At 49.3% G+C, this 20,534-nt stretch overlaps 1 protein-coding gene across 1 annotated transcript; it reads left to right on the top strand.

Moving 5' to 3' along the window:
* Positions 1–4,895: 4,895 nt before the first annotated feature.
* Positions 4,896–19,925, top strand: LOC306641640 (flavin-containing monooxygenase 5-like). Its single transcript, XM_079106833.1, is given in 12 exon segments — positions 4,896–4,946; positions 6,306–6,425; positions 6,428–6,459; positions 9,600–9,651; positions 9,654–9,697; positions 9,699–9,788; positions 11,247–11,409; positions 12,753–12,895; positions 13,529–13,728; positions 16,089–16,441; positions 16,554–16,626; positions 19,213–19,925. Coding segments are annotated over 11 exon segments (1,632 nt in total). The 5' UTR covers positions 4,896–4,946; positions 6,306–6,325; the 3' UTR covers positions 19,595–19,925.
* The last annotated feature ends 609 nt before the right edge of the window (positions 19,926–20,534 follow it).

Here is a 20,534-nt window from a genome sequence, read left to right as displayed (position 1 = left end):
TGGTACAAACCAGTAGGTTTACGCAATCCCGGGGAAAGCATTTGAAGATGCGGATCAGAACCACTTATGAACATGAACTACTCTGACTAGAAAGTAGCACACACCTGATGAGCAAGGCGTTTTCAGGTGCATCCCGGGTCACGACTGATCCTTGTGTATACGTGAAGAGCCCCTTGAACAGCTGTGTGGATGCGTCTGCTGTGTGGGTCTCGGTCTCTGCAGCCGCTTCGTCCTCCCCAGGCACCATGGGAGTTCTGATCGAGCTCCTCTTCACTGCTCAGTTCCTCTTCCCGGATCCCCTCGCTCATGCCCCTGCCCCCATCTGGTTTCACCTGAGCGATTCTGCACCCCCACACCGTGGTTAGCTCTGAAAGAAAATCCAATCCAGCTGAAGGCCACCGAGCCACGAGGGCAGGGCACCCCCGGAGGTGCCCTTCACCTCCTGCCGCTGGCCCCAGACACTCCCTAGTGGGGAAGGCCTACACTCCAGGCATCCAGCGGCCTGCGAGTCCTGAGGTCTGTCACGTTGACACCACCCCACGTCATGGTACAGACGGTTCTCTTTAGAAGAATCCTTTCTCTTTTCTTTCTGGTAAATTGTGGTTTGTCCCTCAAATCTTGGCTATCAGCCCACCTCTTTTAAGAACTACTTCCTGACCCTTACTCCCCCACACCAAGCAGAATTAGAGAGGTAGTAGGAATTAAGAAAAAGCAGAACAAGAGTAATTAAAGGAAGAACTCTGGGCACTGCTGTGCTCCGCGCACCATGAGGATAGGCTGAGCCCTCCAGGAGCAGACGGACCCTGCGCCCACAGGTCCCCGTGGGGCCCGCAGCCCCATGGCTGTTAATCGGTCTCTATAAGGTTGCTGTCCCTGTCGGAATAAAGCAACACAAATCCATGACCTCACACTTCTGGAGGCCAGAAGTCTGAAATCATCTTCACGGGGACAAAATCGAGATGCCATCGAGGATGTGCTCCGGCTCTTCCGGTGCGTAGACACTGCTTCCTCCACCTGCAGTGTGGAAGCGTCCTCTTTCCTTTCCAGCCTCTGCCTCCATCTCATGATGTGTGTCTCCGGTTTAATCCTTTGGCTTTCTTTTTATAAGGACTCGTACTATTAGATTGGACCCACCTAGATCATCCAGGGTCATCTCCCATCTCAAGATCTGCAACCTAATCTCACCCTTAAAGTCCCTTTCGAGTCTGAGGATAGTCACGGACATCTCTGGAAGGTCGCTATTCTAAGATATCAATATGCATGATGCTTTTATTTTAATAATTCACAATTTAAAAGTGAGAGAGTGGCAATGGAGAGAAAGCTATGCCAAGAACCTTCATAAAGCACAGTCCAAGTCCAGGGAGGAAGGTGTGCATGGCTTCTGACAGGTAGGCGAGCAGAGGACTGGGTGGATGTCCCTGTGAGCTGTGTTCACACCGTTCCCTGGGAGGGACAGACCTCAGCACAAGGATCGAGGGGGCCTCTGGCTGCCAGCTACAGCTCCTACCTGAGTAGAAGACCGTAGTCTGGGTGATGGAGAACTGGAAACGCCAAAGGGGCTTCCTTAATGCTCTGACAAGAAACCGCAGATGGGAAGAACAACAGCATTTCAGGTGGTAAGGAAGAAGATGGTCAGTCACCAACACCAAGACAGAATAGGGCCAGGACAGCCTGAGTGAGCCAGGATGCTGACCTCTTACTCCCTTCTGAATTCCGGAGCCTGGTTCTCAACCCTGCCTGCAGGCTTAGATCAGAGAGATTACTTACCTAAAAACATAAATCCCTGGTTGCCACTCAGAAAAACTGAGTCATCTTTCTGGGTGTGAAGCACAGTGTTCTTTCTCCAGGTTACTTTTATGTGCAAGCAGGGAAGCCCAAAGCTCTAGGGGAGCCAAGAGAGCAGACACCAAGCAACAGGCAGCAGCGGACAAGCTTGTGGCATCCTGTGGCTACACAGGATCGAGATGGGGTATACTCTGCTTCAGAACAAAGATATCCCCAAATCTCAGGTCTGGCACTAAAGGCTTCCCTTTCTCACAGCCCAGCCCAATGTGATTCAAGATGCTCTTCCTTCTGGCCTGGTTGGCGATGACTCCTCTCTGTGATCGTCCCTGTGGTGACCCTTTTGTCTTAAGCACATGTCTTCTGTGGCTGGTGGGAAGGGGAAGAGAGCCAGGCCTTGAGTGCTTGGGTCATTTCTGCACAAATCCAATTGTACAGATCTAGTCATGCGGCCCCTGTTCAAGTGCGAAAGGAGACTGGGGAAATACAGGAAATACAGTCTTCCTCTGTGCAGGAAGAGGAAAAGGAAGCAGAGTGCAGTCAACGCACTGCATTGACTGACACCAGTGCGGGGAATCTTCAGAACCCTGCACCCTTCCCTCTTCCTCTGCTCTCCCCACCTGTTCCTCAAGTGCGAGCAAGTCCCGGGGATCCCTCTCCTCCCTTCTCACTCGGTGAGCTGTCCCTGGGAGAACACCACATCCACTTCCAACTGGCACGTCCTACTCAGGTTTCTCAGAACTGAGGATCTGCCCTGACCCTCTGTGGGAGGGCGGACTCCTTCTCCTCCCTTCCTGTGGAGCAGAGGCCCACAGCCTCTGCCTCACAGAGTGGCAACCTCGCTCAAACCCTGTCCACTCTCCTAGAACCCTGAAAGCTGTGCCTTCTGTCTCCCTCTCCCGGCTTCTCAGACGCATTTCATGGCTGGTTCTTGCTCCAGCTACCTCAGCAGCTCTTCTGTGATCGGAGCACCAGGCCTTGCCTCCTGCCCTGTGACGTCAGCTTCTCTCACGCCATCGACTGTCTCATAGTGGGACCTTTCTGTCACGGATCACATACACTTTGTTACCAACTTTCCACCATGGATTCTATCCTCACCCATGATTCCTTCACCTGTCAGATCTTAAATATCAGGATTCTTTATGAACGTGGCTGCCTACCCCTCGACACCTTTCCACGACCCCTCATCTACTCTCTCGTCAAGACCTGCACTTGTAGTTACTGCCCATAAGTCACGTCTGCTCTGTCTCCACCCCCGTGATGGACCCCTTGATATGTCACGTGGTACATCACTTCACTTCCCTACTCCAATGTGCCCAGCATTCTCCAACTTGGATCAATGTATTTGAATATCAATTCCATCAGGGCAGAGTGCTTATCTGTTTTGGTAACAGCCTTACCTCAGCATTTGGACACGCCTGACATATAATGGCACATGACAAATGTTTGATGCATGGCTGAATTAATTCTGAAACTTGTGTCCTCCATTCTGGCCCTAACGTGCTAAGACGCCCTTTCAGAATCAGTACCATTATGTTTTTATGGTCTCCAATTCAGAGCACAGCCTATTGCTTTTATGTACTGGTCTGGGTCCCATATTGTTGAATAAGCACCCAAGTCTTTAGTAATCTTGATTCTCCCTACTGGACCTTCAGATCTCTATCCTGTCCCTACCCATTTGCCTAAGCACTATTTCTGAAGTAACCTGGAGGATGGTTTGTGTTTGTTTTTTTCAGGCAGGTAACTAGATCTTATTTCTGTTTTCTGATGAATAAGGAAATATTAATAGGAAAGTTGTTCGCTGCATTTTCTAGTTCAGAAACAAGGGTTTTGTAAATCTTCACTAAAATGTCTTCATCAGTTATAGCCACGTGTCCCCTGTCCCCACACCCAAGGAAGAGTGGCCGCGTGAGAGGTGAGGCGTGCCTGGTAGGGCAGGGCAGGGGCGCAGGCTGTGGCGCGGGAGTCTCGGTCTTCATGGTTCAGCTTGGGGATGCCCCTCAAAGAAGCAGAGTGACAGCTTGACCCCTGGGTGGTTTGGAAGTAGAACACCAAACTGAAAAATAAGGAAAAAGCTGTTTCAGAACGAGAAGCCCTCCCTGGAAGGTTCCATGGCTCTAGTAGACTGCTGCCTACTCTGCCCCGGCAGCTGGCGACACGGGCAGGAAGACACCACAGGAACCCACCTAGAGGCCTGCAGCGTGGGAGGCTGCGCTGACCTGGCTGGGGACGTTAGCATGCAAGGGGTTAAAGGGATCCCATGCAGCACCCCTTTCCGCTCTCTGCTCATTTCTGATTTGTCAGTTTATTCACGTTGAGATTATTCCCACTGCAAGGTTTTCATTGTGCTGTTGGATATCCCCAAAGCGCTGACTGACAGGAGGTCGTCCTGTCAGGACAAGATGTAAAATGCCTTTACAGGGTCACTGCAGATCACAGGACGAAGGGGAAGGAAATTGGGGTAGGAACTCTACTCTGACCCCAGAGACTGAGGCCTGTAGAAGCCTGTTCTGCAGAGTGGGCAGAGCCAGTGAACGTGGCGGGTCTCTCTTCCAAGTCCAGTTCAACAAACACTTACCTACAGCAAAAATAGGTATTGCAGTAAGTAGGTATCGTGTTAAGAACAGTTTTCTTTCTTTCTTTTTTTTTGTAGTTGATTGATATATTTCTTTTTGTTATTTCAACCTGTTTGGACTTTTCTTAAGGATTGTATTTCAGCATTAACTAAATATTATTTTCACTTTCTACAAAGTTTCCTAACATAAGACTATCTAAACTGATAAAAATGTTTGTACTTGAGACTAGTGATTTAATAGCATTGCTTATTTCCCAAAATGTTCCTTAGGCTTTCCCTAGCCAGTGGAAACAATTTCCTGTGGGATGGCCTTTGTACTGCATTAATTCGCATCAACATGTACTGAACACCAGTTTGAACCACTGAATTGCAAACTCCACCAATTAGACATGGTCCCTTACATAAAAGGCTTGCGGCAATTTTTAAACCCAAATTGGAAGAGTCATGGGAAGGGCTTATACATTAGCTAATTCAGTAAGCTATAAAAGTCTTCATGTTGCTGTGGAATAGCTTTATTTTCAAGATAAGAGGAGAAATATTATCTGCTTTGAGAAGCTGAACCTTAACTTGAATTTCCTTCTTTCCAAAGGTTGGTCTCTTATCTTTTCCTTATATACTGTTTTGTGTGGGGCAATTTTTGGATAGTCACTAATTTATGTTATGTGATTATAATCATATGGCATAATGCCCAAGTACAGTAGCAAGTTAAAAAATGAGAAGTTTAGATTCACTCACTTCAATCATAGCTATGCTCTAGATATTAAACCTTGCTAGGTGCTTATTACTCCATTGACATAAGACAAGATTATAAAAGCATGTGGTAAATGTAATAAATAGAGATCCAGGCAGTCACTGGTCCTGGTTGTCAAGAAGGATAGCCTAAGCTTGCCTGAGAAGTCCAGGGAAGGCTTCGGCATAGGAGGTAGGCAGTGGGAAAGGAGGACCTTTCCTCAGGGGAAGCAGCATTTGTGACAATTGGCATCTGCATGCAGAAAGGGCCTGTCTCACAGTCACCATGAGTGCTCAGCAAGACTGACCGACAGCTTGCAAGTGCCCTGCCCTGGCATCTTCATCTCTCCCTGCAGGACTCCCCATTAGACTGATCTTTTGGGGCACAGGACACTGCTATTTCCTCCTGTGGGAAGCACAGTCCTTAGTTCATAGTTCAGAATCAATAAGTGTTTGTTAAACAAACAAACAAGGGGTAAATGAATGCAGCCTCAGACTCAGAGATGCTAAGTAGTGATGCTTCCTAATAATTCTGAAATAGTTTTTAAAGACTCTCCAATTAGCTTTTTTAATGCCATTAAAGAAGAATATCAGTGTGTGGAATTTGCTTTTATTGGCTTTCGTGGGCCGCAGTTAGCAGTTACTGTTTCTCTGTTTACTGGCTTTACTTCCTCCCAGACTTCTGCAGAATGTCTCTGTCCCACCACTGGAAGCCCTCTGTCAAAGGTCACGACTGACCACAGCCCTGCACACGAGGGGCCCTGCAGTCCTTGTCTTACTGAGGCTCCTCTGAGCCTCCACGCCCACTGTATTTCACCTTGCTGCCTCATTCATGGTGTCTCCTTTGAACACCCCAGACGTGCAGAGACTCCACCTTTCCTGGCTCACATCTGGCCATTCCTATCTAATTGCCTTCCGCTCAGGCCTACGTGGTGCCCTCCAGCAGGCCAGGTATTGCTTCCCAGTGCCGTCTGCCCATAGCCACTGGGCACCAGGGCATTACTGCATTTATCAAAGAGCCTGGATTATATGTCTGTGTTTCCCTGTCTGACTACAAAGAAAACTGGGGGTGGGGAACAGGATTTGTGCTCAGCTCGTGTCTCTTAATCTCTCATAGTCCCTGAGAGGTAATCAATACTCTGGTGTTCACCATGTTAATGAGAATAATAAAACAGGGCAGCAAACTATAGATCTCTCTGTGACAAGATGGTTTGTTTAGTCTCTCATTGGGCTGCGGGCATGTCCAGGAAGAGGATCGCTGTGATTGGAGCTGGGATCAGCGGACTGGCTGCCATCAAGTGCTGCCTGGATGAAGATCTGGAGCCCACCTGCTTTGAAAGAATGATGACATTGGAGGCCTGTGGAAGTTTCAAGTAAGCCTGGCTTTTATTTGATTTTAAGCATGTACCATCCTAAGTGGAGCATATAGCACATTGCATTTTAAGAACTGTTTAATGGCCCAAATCTCCTTGTTTGCCTTACTGATTGAAGAAACGTGGATACATGCCAGTTTCGGATCAGGCATGAAACGTACAGGATTCCTCTGGAGGTAGCTGACATTCCACGTGAACCTCACACGTGTTAGAACGGATGGTGGCTGGGGACTACTCTGACTGCTCAGATGATTCTGTGTCCAAGGTCGGGCGTCCCACAGATCTGGTGTCAGGATGGGATGGCCATTGCTGGGCCTCTATGTGCAGCTCGAAGCTCTCTCGTGTGGGTGCTCCTGTAGGTTATCCTTGGGACCCACCACGGAGCTGTGACATTCTCTAGGCTTTGGTGCCAGAGCAGCCTGGCCTGGGGCATCCGAGCTGGCGCTGGTAGAGTGGAGCTGGTTCTTAGTGGCCCGTGTTCTCGAGGTACTTCCTTCCCATCACTTCAGGGCCTTGGGCTGAGCCCAGGGGATCCCAGGGAGCCCCCGCCCACGGTCGTGGCTGGCACCCTGGCTGTGCAGCGAGGAGCTAATTTCCTTGTTGTTCTTGGCCCTGGCCTCCACTTAGGCCATGTGCCAAGAGTTGGAACAGGAGGCCTCTTCATCCCTAGGCACTGGCCCTGCCGGCAGAGTGATGGACATCGTGTCCCACAGGTGCCTCCCCTTGGGGCCCTGGAGTGGACAGTGTCTAGGGAGCACTCCTAGTTGCCCCATAACCCCTCCAACACCGTGCGGCCTCACTGGAATCTCTCCCTCTGCCACCGGTGGGCTTTTCTATGGATGGCTTCCGAATATTCTACATCATCCATTTGTTCCCTCTTTGATTCAACAGTACACTTATTTACTTATGAAACAAATATTCTTGAGTGCTTATGTTCTGGGCACTTTTACAGGTTCCAGGGAATGTATTAATCAATATAGATACAAAAACCCTCGCACTGAGCAGAGAGTCACTAGAGGTGCCGAGAGACGTGCGGAAGACCTGAAGGAGGATAAGGACGCAGTGCGCACCCAGGGAATAGAAGCAGAAGTCATTAGGAGAGTGAAGATATCTAGCAAAGAAATTTAAGAGGGAAAAATTTAGTTTAGTGATAAATTTTTAGTATGATTTTTTTGATGCCCATATAAAGTAAATTCTCTAAATAACCATATGGGCGTTTACGGGAAGAAAGTTCAGAATTTTCAGACTCTGGTTTGTCTTCAGAACCTTGCATAGGGCCCACAAGAGTCACTGCTGGCCAATACCTGAGTCGTAACAATTTATGTCTGGGGCAGGTGAGCCCGTGTTGCAGAATAAAGCCCTGCTTCCTGAAAAACAAAAGATCCTAGCCCTAGGGAGCATATATTCTAATGGGAAGGTAGATAAAATAGGTTAGTACAGTTGACAATGGTAATAAGCATAGGGAAGAAATAAGGCCAGGACCCAGGAGACTTTGGAGAATGTAACTTAATGTTTCCTTAATATGAAACATGAAACATTTCTTGTTTTTTTTTCGAACCCAGGGCCTTGTGCATGCAAAGCAAGCACTTTACCGACTGAGCTATCTCCCCCCCTTTCTTGGTTCTTTTAGCATAAATTATATGGTGTTGGTATTACTATTACTAAACTAGCTAAATTTATGTTAGAACTCAATAAGCATACTTTCCCATCACTTGATTTTCCTTTTTACTGTCATTTTCCTCACAAGTTTGTGTCCATAAAACTGTTTATATTATTGTCTAATGTAAGAATTTCATTTACTTAAAAATCATAGAGATGTATAATGTATACCTTAAAGTGCATAAAATATGCTAATCTTAAATGTGCAGCTTGGTAACTGTTATAGATTTCTAAATTTATGCAAGCTCAGCTCAGGAAGAAGGACTAATGTCCACCTCCAATGGTACTGTGGGTACCCTCCCAGTCGGTAGGTACCCGGCCAGTCCCTGCTCTGTCAGTTACTCAGTGAGACAAGTAAAATTCTTCAGCTATGAATATGGGTTTGTTTATTTCCCTTTTAATTCTGTAATTTTTACTCTGTGTACCATGTTACCAGGTTCATTCCCGCTGTGATATCTTCATGTCTTTCTGTGGAATGACCCTTGATGTTGTTGTGTGCTCCTCCTCTACTGCCTCTCATTTTGCCAGGATATCTCACTTGCTGGCTGGTGATGCAGCCACCGCAGCTCCTCAAACTGGTGCCATGGTGGACAGTGTCCTTCAGTCCAGCTAGCATGAGGGAGGTGTTTGCTTCTTGCTTGAGGCCCTTCCTCACAGGACTATCTGGAGGGCTACATGTCCTGTGATAGGAACAATATCGAGGTTAATTCACCGTCTTGCATCTTTGTTTCAGACCTTCATAATCCATATTCCTCCTTGGCTTTCTTCTGGTTTTACTTCGGTACAATTCATTTGGTGCTTTCTTCGTGCCCTGGTCATTCAGACGTCCATTCTCTCACTCTTGTTAATGGTCATCCTGGAAATCGTAAAAGCACCCTTGACATTGCTTCCTACTTTGCTGGTACTTTTGCCACTTTCTGAGGAAAGCAAGGATCTTACGCCAGTTTGCCTCCCTGTTCCCCTTCCCGCCCTTGGGTCATCGGGGTTTGACTTCCTGAATCTGAGATGAATCCCACGAGATTTTATCAGAATGCTCATTTCGTTGGCCAGCAGTTCCTATGGCACTGCCCTGAGGCTTCAGGCTTCCCGTCCATTCAGCCCAGGAACTTCCTGCACATTGTCCGTGAGGCCAAATTGCTGGCCACAGATCCTCAGCTTTCCCTTATCTTGGAGATGTGTATTCCACTTTCTTTTCTGAAGGATATTTTCGCTGGGCTTACACATGAAAGCGAAGCCTCTCATTTTAGCATTTTAAAGACGCGGTTCCTCCTGTTTCTGACTTCCATCATTCCTGCAGAGAGGCGCGCTGAGTCTTATGTTGATTCAGTGTAACTTTCTGCTCCAGCAGGAAGAGAGTTGGAGAGAAAATACAGAGAAAAAAAAGGCAGTGTACCACTTATTATATATGAGACTACTTTTCTTCAAGATAGGTTTATTTTGTCTTATAAATTTTATTATATCAAGAGAGATTTCTCCTGTAGAAAAACCCTTCAGAGAAAATGCCGAGTATCTACAAATCTGTGACCATCAACACTCCAAGGAGATGATGTGCTTCAGTGACTTCCCCATACCGGACCACTTTCCCCAACTACATGCACAACTCCAAACTCATGGAATACTTCAGGATGTATGCCAACCACTTTGGCCTCCTGAAATACATTCGCTTCAAAGTACGTACTTAATGCAGCGCTGCGTAGTGTGTGTGTGTGTGTGCGTGTGTGTGTGTGTGCCCACACTCACTCACACCTGCTGTGCAGCTAAACCTCACGTCTTTTGGTATGACCAGAGGACACTCTCCCCTGGACAGTCACGGCTCTTCATGAACGGGTTTCAGCCTTTCACTTGGAATGTGAGGTTGGACGTCTCTACCATCAGAGCCTGTTCTGGTGACTCTCCAGCATGGCATGGTCATGGTCCTCTCTTTTAGTCTGAAATTGAACGTGTGTAAGAATGTGAAGTGATCGCAGTAGTGACTGATAAGGCACATCCCTGTAGAGTGGGCCTCAGGTTTTCAGTGTCACACAAGGAAGGTGTTCTTCAGGTCCAGTGAGTCTCCAACCACCCAGGAGCAGACCCTGTGCTCCGGTGCAGCCTGGTTGCTGGTTCCTCTTTGAAACCCTGAGCCACAGCCTGGGGTGAGAGCAGACCCTGTTGGTAGCACAGGCCTGTGGAGGAGGCCAGGCCTGGAGGAGCACAAGCCTGTGGGGAACACAGGCCTAGAGGAGGCTAGGTCTGGGGGGAGCACAGACCTGGACAAGAACAGACTTGCAGGGAGCACAGGTCTGGAAGCAGGAGAGGCCTGGGAGAACAGACCTGGGGGGGAGCACAGGCTTGGGAGGAGCACAGCCCTGGAGGAGCATAGGCCTAAGGGAGGACAGATTTGGAGGACAGGCCTGGAGGAGCACAGATCTGGGGCAAGAACAGACCTGGGGGGGCAAGGCCTGGAAGCAGGAGAGACCTGGGGGGAAGAACAGCCCTGGGAGGAGAACAGACTTGGGGAGGAGGCCAAGGCTGGAGGAGCACAGGCCTGGGAAGGACAGATCTGGAGGAAGCCAGGCCTGGAGGAGCACAAGCCTTGGGAGAGCACAGGCCTGGGGGAGGATAGGTCTGGGGGGAGCAAAGGTCTGGGGCAAGGACAGACCTGTGGGGAGCACAGGCCTGGAAGCAGGAGAGGCCTGGGAGGAGAACAGCCCTGGGGGGAGCACAGGCCTGGAGGAGCACAAGCCTGGGGGGGAGCACAGGCCTGGGGAGGAGGACAGATCTGGAGGAGGACAGGTCTGGAGGAGCACAAGCTGGGTGAGCACAGACTTGGAGGGAGCATAGGCCTGGGGCAAGAACAGGCCAGGGGAGCACAGGCCTGCACTGAAGACGAACAGCTGGCCCCCTCCTGGAAGAGGAACCGCTGCGGCCCCATCACCCTGCCTCCATCCACAGAGCAGCCTCCACTGTTGGAAAACAGGGTTTTGAGGAATATGAATAATGTCTTGAAAATGTGCTGCAGAAACAAGAAGAGGGGGCCGAGGGGGAGCGTTGGGGCAGGAGTGCGGCAGGTGCGCCTGCGCGGCAACTGTTCAGAGTTGGGGCTGGGGCGGGGCCTGAGTGACAGTCGCCCTGTACCTTGTTCTCAGACCAGAGTGCGCAGCGTGAGCAAGCGCCCCGACTTCCCGACCAGCGGACAGTGGGATGTGGTGGTGGAGGCCGAGGGCCAGCGGGAGTCGCTGCTCTTCCACGGGGTCCTGGTCTGCAGCGGGCACCACACGGACCCCCACCTGCCGCTGCAGTCCTTCCCAGGTGCGTGCCTGATCAACAAGGGAGCAGCACCATGGGGCCTGCGTTTGGTTAGGTTCCCGTGAGCTCCTGAGACAGGAAAGGGCAAGACAGCAACTCCTGCCTTTACCGACTATGGTTTCACACAGCTCCGAGTTGAGCTGACAGAAGCACGCATTTAAGTGGTCTCAGTGTCGTGTATATTTATTTGATTTCACTCTAAGATAAAGCGAGATTGATTTTTTAAAAAGGGATAATTGGCAAGCAAAGCAAGCAAAGAGCTGTCCAATCACAGACTTGGAAATCTCTGGGATGGAGAAACCTTCACCAACATTCTCCTCATGGATTTTCATGGGGAGCAAAACCCAGTGAGCTTCTGCCTGATCCCTCCCCACCTGCATGAGCTGGTGTCTCCCCAGGACCCTCTCCCGCTCCCTGTAGCCTCCCTCACTCCTTCCTGCCCAGCGCCCTCCATTCCTACCCACTGGATCAGGACCCAACCAGGAAACATCTGCTACCTCAGTGCCTTTCCAAGTTTCTGGAGAAACTCTTTGAGAACTGAGGCAAAGTAAACAGAAGAGTCTTAGATGGCATTTGAGGACTTAAACTTGGATTTTGGTTGTTCAACTGATAAATACCAAACCCCATTGTGTCTCCACACAAACATTTGCAGAGTAAAAGTACTTGACTTTCTGAATGCTAAAATGCAACCTGTTCTGGAAATCCTCCACAATCGTGGCATAATTGTGGGTTACCAGCCTCCTTTGTCTTGTTCCTGGCTGAGAAACACTCCCCGGAGACACACGGGGGACATGCGTGTTCAGAGAAGCTCAGGGGAGTGGCGCAATGTAAGCAGAGGGGACAGTGCCTGGGAATGCCGCAGGGAGTGGGGGCCGCCAGGAAACCCTCGGCACAGCTGGCGCCACGTGGGAGCATTAGGCACTTGGGACAGAGGAGACTCCAATGAAGAAAGGGCCTCTGCCCCCTGTGAGAGCGGACAATGAGGCCATGGCTTCGTCATCTGGCTTAAAGTAACAGTGGAAAAAAAACCAGACCACAGTGCAATTGGAAACTTTCATTTGGGGTAGATTCAAGATAAATAGATTTGCTATTTAGTAAAGTCTGCATAATATTATTAGTTTAAATTTAGAACCCACAGGTTCTATGCCTAAGGTTACTCCTTTTTCCTGAGCAATGTGAAATTTTTTAAAAAACGCATTTTTAGGACAAAGGGTGGTACGCAATTGACTGACCCAGACTCCATCTGTCCGAATGATCTCCGATTGTTCATGACCAAAGTTCCTCTGTGTGCCAGGCAGTGTGTGGAATTCCTCCTCACCCTGACACATTCTCTCCTTCCACCACAGGCATCGAGAAGTTCACAGGCTGTTACTTCCATAGTCGGGAATATAAAAGTCCTGAGGACTTCTCAGGAAAGAGGATCATCGTGGTTGGCATCGGGAATTCTGGAGTGGACATCGCTGTGGAGCTCAGTCGGGTTGCAAAGCAGGTGTGTTTGCTTTCGACAGCTTTACTAATAGAAACCCGCTTGTTTTGGGGTGGCATCCAGGAGGCAGGCTGGTTTGTGAAGGGCCAACACAGACAGGGAATCCACGGCCCTGGCCTCAACACGTTCCAATTCATGCAGAGCGAGGGTGGGTGCAGAACGAACCCCCTCGTCCACAACGGGAAACATGCAGGCGAGCTACTGATGACCTGATGCAGCAAGAGGTGGGGCGACTCATCTGACGGAGGCTGGTCCTGCAACAGGTTTCAAACAGCAGTAGGGACTAGGACTGGGAAGTCTGTCCTGGGTCAGCAGGTTTGGGCGGTGGATTAACAGAGTAGAACTGGTGACAGTGGTAAATAAATGATTGCCCTCAACTAAGAGCATCAGTGGGGAAAGACAGAAGGAAACGGCAACCTGCTGCGTGTTCCACTTGGTATAAAACAAGTTACCCAAGAGCTTCATTTATGTGTGATTATTCAGCATTCTTTTCTGTTGGACCACTGCACAGGGCTTCCCCTCCTCACCTCAGTCACCAAAGCTTGTAGAAGCGGGCGATGGGCAAGGCAGTACTAAAATCATGTCCTGCACGTGTCTGTCGCCCTCTGTGGCTCGCCCTCTGCCTCCCCTCCTCAGGTATTCCTCAGCACTAGACGTGGGTCGTGGATTTTGCACCGCGTCTGGGATAACGGATACCCTATGGACAGCTCATTCTTCACTCGATTCAATAGTGTTCTCCAGAAGATATTAACTACAGCATCAATAAATAACTACCTGGAGAAGACACTGAACTCAAGATTCAACCATGCTCACTACGGCCTGCAGCCACAACACAGGTGACAACCCCAGGACTTAGGCACGGAAACACAAGTGGGTATGAAAGGAAAGTTGCTTCAGAGACAACTGCAGTTCTGGCCATTAACATGCACTTGGTCAATTAATCTTACTGTTCATTAATCTCACTTATAATGCAAATAGAGTACATAAACGTGAGTTAGCTTATTTTAAATTTTTTATTGGAGCATTACAATTATACACAGCAATGGGATTCACTGGTACATATTTGTACATGTGCACCATAGGACAGCAGAGTTTGGTTAATTCCATTTCCCAGGGCCTCCCCTGAGAGTTTGTTTCTTGACAACACTTACACACTCTCATTCATTCAGCAGTGCTTAAAATTTGGTTGCTAAGTACCAAGCACACACACATGCCCTTCCTCTCTTTGGGTGAGTTTAGAGGAGGCAGAAAGACGTGACAGGAGCAGGTTAGAGCAAGACACCCCGAAGAGTGCTGTGATGGACACCAGGCAGGGTGCACTGAGGCCCAACAGGACATGGTCAGTGTGGCGGAGGTCAGGTGGAAAGGTCAGCAAAGTGCATGTGCAACTTCCACCTGGAGCAGGAGCTGTCTGAGGTCCCTCTGCAGTAAGCATACTCCTGTGACTGCACTCGATCTTCAGAAATCATGACTTCCAGTGAGAAGGAGAAAGAGAAGTGAGACCAATACTAGGCTGAGTTCAGAAAAAAAAAGCAGAAAGAAAAAAATATTTTAAAGATGAAAGTTCCCCAGAATTCACGTACTGGAAATCCCCAGTGGCATGAAAGGGTGTTTGGAGGCGGGGCATGTGGGGGGGTCATCAGGACCAGGTGACGTCATGAGGCTGAGGCCCCTGATGACTCCGTGGCTGTACAAGGGGAGGAACGGACACCTAGGTTAGCATGCGTGCTCTGTCTCGGCACGCTGCCCAGAGCCAGCGTGGCACTCTAGTGTCCCTCTCCACATGCAGTTCCTTGATGTTGAATCCAGAACCGTGAGCTGATAAATAAACCCTATTTCTTTATAAATTATTCAGTCTGATATTGTTATAACAATGGAAAAGAGACTAAGAAATATGTCATTTTCCTTATATGAGTAATGAACTGTCTCTAAAGGTAACTCTGAAACACAAAGTCCTCAAGCATTCAGCAAATGAGACAAAGGCATTTATTGCCTCATTCATTAAAAATACCTACGATATTCTACTATGCTGTGGCGCAGAACAGAATCGCAACAACAGATCTTTCCTGGAAAGTTCTTCAAGCCAAACGTGGCTCCACTCGTTCTCTTCGTCAGTCACGGGTGGCTTCATGACAGGAACGGGTTCTTGGAAACTCATCTTTAGGCGACTCTGCCCTTGTACACACATCATAAAGGGCATTACAGAACGCCAGATGGCGTCCATCAGCACAGTGGACAGACGAGCAAGCAGGTCGTGTGTCGTGACCGACGGTGCAGGAGGCAGGTGGACACCCGCACCCCCACACACCCACGGGGACGTGCTGCAGTATGATGGCCCGAGGTCGCCAGGGGCAGGGTTTTCCCACCTTAATCTCGTAGGAGGACTGCGGGGAGCCTCCCCTGCTGACCAGACGGTTGGGTGTGCTGCACGACGGCCTTGGCCGTCCCCACCTGATCTCTGCTCAGTTCATTCTCTGCCTCTTATTCTCAGCCCACACTCCACCGTCCCGTCACAGACTGTCCTGGTGTTAACCACGTAGCCCTCTCTTCCCCAGCAGGAGGCTGCCTAGACAGGGTGCTGGGCACGGTGGTTCCCCTCCAAGACAGTAGATGGAGGTCTGTGGAATGGAGCTCCAGGAGGGCCACGGTTGCCCCAGGAGAACAGCCACACGCAGCAAACCCGCATCTCGGCCCTCCCGCTCTCTCTTCCTCTTGAAGCAGGGATCCTTTGGGGTAGTTACTTAAACAGTTCAGCCATTAACCACGCACTGCGTCAGGTAGCATCACAGTCTGTTCTGTTCCAAATGTTCTCCACCTCTGACTTGGAGATCGACCCGCCTACAAATGATCATTTGGCGGAGATGGAGGTGAGGGAAGACTAATAACAGTCTAAGACTTGTGCTTCAGTGGGAGTCGCAGTCAAACATCATCTTTCCTCAATCCCAAAACGTGTGAATAACTTAATACTAAAGCAAACACAAACACCTGGCACAGACTGCAAGATATAAATGTTTCCAAGGTGAAATGCATAAGGAAACTTAGAATTGACATGACCACACTTAGACACAAAACTCTCACCTCTGCTGTTGGGAGCAGGCAGTAGGACCAGCACAGGGTTGGGGGCTTCGGCCCCTTCCCAGACACATTCTCTCCTTCTGTTCATTTGCTCACTTGGGACTTCTGTTTCCGCGTGCAGACCTCTAAGCCAGCACCCGACCGTCAGCGATGACCTGCCAAACCACATCATTTCTGGCAGGGTGCAGGTGAAGCCCAACGTGCAGCAATTCACGGAAACAGATGCCATCTTTGAGGACGGCACCGTGGAGGCCAACATTGACGTTGTCGTCTTCGCTACAGGATACAGCTTTTCTTTCCCTTTCCTGGATGGTCTGATAGAAGTCGCTGATAATGAGGTGTCCCTATACAAGCTGATGTTCCCTCCCAACTTGGAGAAGCCCACGCTGGCCGTCATCGGCCTTGTCCAGCCCCTGGGCATCGTGTTGCCCATCGCAGAGCTGCAGTCTCGCTGGGCTGCCCGGGTGTTCAAAGGTGCGAGAGGAGAGGCCCATGGGGCCTGGCAGTTCACCCTGCAAGCCCTGGCTTCTCTTGGCACCGGCTCTCTTCCTAGAGATCCTGACAGATTCTGCATTTTGTCTTCTAGGGCTGAACAAATTACCCTCTGCAAAGAAGATGATGGCAGACATTGTCCAGAGGAAAAGGGCGATGGAGAGAAGGTACATACAGTGAAACCTGAGTTGGAGACAAAGCTCAACCCTCTACTTCCATTGGTGGTGGGGTCTGTACACTGCAGCCCTCCTCAGCCTGTCCCAGTGTTAGCAGCTAGCCACAGCAGGGACACCAAAGGTGTCAACTCCAAGGGTCACAGCTGGCAAAGCTGGATTCTTCGCCACTACTCTAGAGTGGCATGTGGCACTCAGTATGTCAGGGACACAACAGACTTCAGCAGTGCACCTCCAACTTCGTCCTGGGTTCTTGCCTCACAAGTCCAAAGTATGACATTCACAGGACAACAGAAGACAGGTGTGAAAGGAGTAGGGTTTATTCAAGTGTGAACAGAAACACAAACTTCTAACAGCAGGAAGACGCTCAAAGGGCTGCCAGTGGAGTGTGCTAGTCTAAGGCTTATACAGCATCTGGTCAAGGTTACTGGTCCAAATTCAGGCTACGCAGGGTTTGGAAAAGCACCATGCTATTGGTTAACACTTGAGTCTGACCTTGCATTCAAGTCTGTTTTCCCACTGCTTGTGGGGAAGCAGGAGGTTGAGGCTGTTGGATTTTGGATGCTAGGGGGTTCCTGCTGTGCAGAGCAGGATCTGCCCTGGGCCTGGGCTGGCTGCCTGAACGTGCAGGTCAGCAGGCCCTGGCTCATCTCAGCTCTAGCTTGGGTCACCTCCAGCCCTGCCCACCTCCAGCCCACCTCTGGTGGGTTCTGTGGGGCTGTGCCTGTGCGCACTGCTGTGCTCCAGCCTGCCTAGGCCCCTGCCGCACAGCTCTGGGACAAAGACTTAGCTTGGGAAGCATCAGGAACAGCTCGCTGGGACCTCTGTGGGACGTACAGCTCCTCTCACTGGGACGCGTCCCTCCATTTCCTACAGTACATTGCCGCGCAGCATAAGAACATCCCACTCCATTCTGCAGTAAATGCCTTTATTTGTTCTCTTTACATCACAGTGAATTTACAATTATCCCTCCCCCTCAGCCTCAGTGGGAACTGGTGTTTCTGGCAAAATCTCTCTGTAACCCAGGAGGCTCCTGTGACGGCGCGGGGGTCTGGGGTCTACCCCGCGTGGCTCTGCTTGCCGACATCTCACAGCCTGAGTCTGAACTACACTTAGAGACTGGAGGCTTCGGCTGCTCTATCTCCAGTAGGGTGCAGGAATCTTTGCTGAGGGTGGGTTCTGGTGGAGGGAGCTTGGGGTCCAGTTTCCCAGGACCCCCACGCAGCTTCCCTGTGAAGCCTCACTTTGGGTTCATGGACTTCCATCCTGGACTTCCACACATTGAAATCCCTCCTTCTCCTCCTTTGCTGCCTTCAAAGACTTGCATCTTATTCTCCTCCATGAGCCAAGATTTGAAGGAAATAAGCTGAAAGGGGACCCTTGCATATCAGGCCTTTCTTGGTCATGTGACAAAAACTGTCTGCAATGAGGGAACAGAAGGCTTGTGTGCTTTCTCACATAGGGAAGGAAAGGAAGATGGAAAACACACAAATCAGTAACAACCAATTTCCTTGCTACATTTTTTTTTTCAGGATTCTAAAGACTGTGTGTGTGTGTGTGTGTGTGTGTGTGTGTGTGTGTGTGTGTCCCCATAAAAAGAAATGGAATTTATTCAAAGTAACACACACAGAGAGACACATACAAATACACACGTACACTACAGTTTTACAAATTTTCCAACACAGATAAAACTGTTCATGAAACTGTTGACAAATTTGGGAGGAGTGAAAAGTGTCTAATTCACTCATTAAAACCCCATCCTGTACCTCCCATGGCAGGCCTGTTGCTAAGTTTTTCCAATTTGCTTATGCAAAGGGCAAAAGGAGACCATAGGAAATGGCGGCTCTGCTGTTTCTTCTGGGCACGTACCTGAGACAGCCTTCCGAATGCAGGAGACAGGGCTGCAAACTCCACGTGCGGGGAGGTCCCACCGCATGGGAAGTTCTCAGCTCAGACAGCAGAGGTGCTGGCTCCCACGTCTCTATGGTCACACCAGAAAAATATGCTGCCCTTGCCTCCGATGTACAGCCAGTGTGCACCGGGCTCCTGCTAGCCCATAAAACACGTTTTTGTGCAAAGGAGACAGTAGAACTCCATCCTCAAGACACATTATTTCCAAATGCTGGCAGTAAAACTGCCATAGTAGACATTAGATCCACAAGATCCACGCTATGAACAGGGCATCGGGGGCTGTGCAGCCCCTGTACAAGCATTGTGCTGAGCATGCTCAGAGCTGAAGCTCTGGGCAAGGGAGAGCTTCCCTAGTGCTGCCTCCCAGCAGTTCCACAGACACTTCCTGCAGAGGAGAGCGTGCACCTGCAGGGCAGGGATCACGGTGAGCCCAATCTGCAGTTCAGACAACCCGGTACAACCTCAAGTGAAGGGCGGGGAGCACAGACACATGGATTCTGTGTCTACACTGAGCAGTATAAGGTCTGCTGCCACAGCTTTCTAGCTCTGTTTCTGCATCTTAGAGTGCATAGAAGTACTTGAACTTCTTTTGGCTCTGGGATGATGTGACTCTGTCCCCTGCCTGCTCCCTGAGGCTGCCAGTCCTCACCCTCTTCCCTTGTGTTTCAGGTATGTGAAGACAGTCCGCCACACAATCCAAGTGGACCACATAGAGTACATGGATGAGATCGCCTCTCTGGCCGGGGTGAAGCCCAACCTGCTGCTCCTCTTTCTCTCGGACCCAAAGCTGGCCATGGAGGTTTTCTTTGGCCCCTGCACTCCATACCAGTTCCGCCTTCAGGGGCCAGGGAAATGGGACGGGGCCCGGAGAGCCATTCTGACCCAGAGAGAGCGCATCCTCAAGCCCCTGAGGACTGGTGTCACCAGCAGGGACAGCCGCTCGTCCCCTGGAGGGCTCTCCTGGATAAGGATGGCAGCGTTAGGCCTGGCACTTCTGGCTGCTGGCTTAACATACTTTAGACATATTAAGCACAGCAAACAAAAGAGCTAAATGAAACTTGAGCAGGGAAAAGTATGTGTTTCTACTCATCCTGGACCTTTACAAAGTTCTTGTTACCAATAACATATGTGAATTTATTTAGCACTACCATACTGCTATGGAAAATGTTCAGACGTACTTTACAAGTAGATAAATTCCTTTAGGTATACAACTTAAGTAGGGTATACAACTACTTCTATATGATATTATGAATGCGCAAGAAAATCTCACATTAAAAAGAAAACTGTTTAAACCTTAGGAATATTCTGCAACACAAAGTGTGCCCAAATTGTTCTCACAACACTAGATCATCTTTATAGGAATCTATAAATAAAATTTTGATTTCCACTGATTATATTGTCTACATTTTCCTTTCTTCTTTCCAAGTAATTCTATGAAATTCTCTTTATGCATAAAAGCTTCAGTTTACAGTATAGAATTTAAAAGACCAATTAAAATATTTTATGTCTCACACAAATGACTAATGAATACTTGAAGAAAAAATGTTCAACAGCCCTAGCAATCAGGGCAATGCAAATCAAAACTGCGCTGAGATCTCCTCTCACTCCAGTCAGAACGGCAGTCGCCAAGAATACAAATAATAATAAATGCTGGCCAGGACGCGGGGAAAGAGGTGGACTCATACATCGTTAGTGGGAAAGAAAATCAGAACAACCACTTTGGAAAGCAGTGTGGAGATTCCTCAAAAAACATGGAATGGAGCTGCCATACGACCCAGCTATCCCACTCCTTTGTACTTATACAAGAGGACTAAAATCATCATACTATAGCAATACGCCCACTCAACATTTATAGCAGCACAAATCACCATAGCCAAGATGATGCACCAGCCCAGATGCCCATCAACAGATGAATAAAAATATTGTATATATACACAATGGAGTTTTACTCAGCCATAAAGAAGAATGAAATGATGACATTTGCCAGCAAA

The sequence above is a fragment of the Sciurus vulgaris genome, assembly GCF_902686455.1.
Source record: "Sciurus vulgaris genome assembly, chromosome: 12".
NCBI lineage: Eukaryota > Metazoa > Chordata > Mammalia > Rodentia > Sciuridae > Sciurus > Sciurus vulgaris.
Note: the sequence above shows the minus strand (reverse complement) of the source record. Positions and strands in the feature narration are given on the sequence as shown.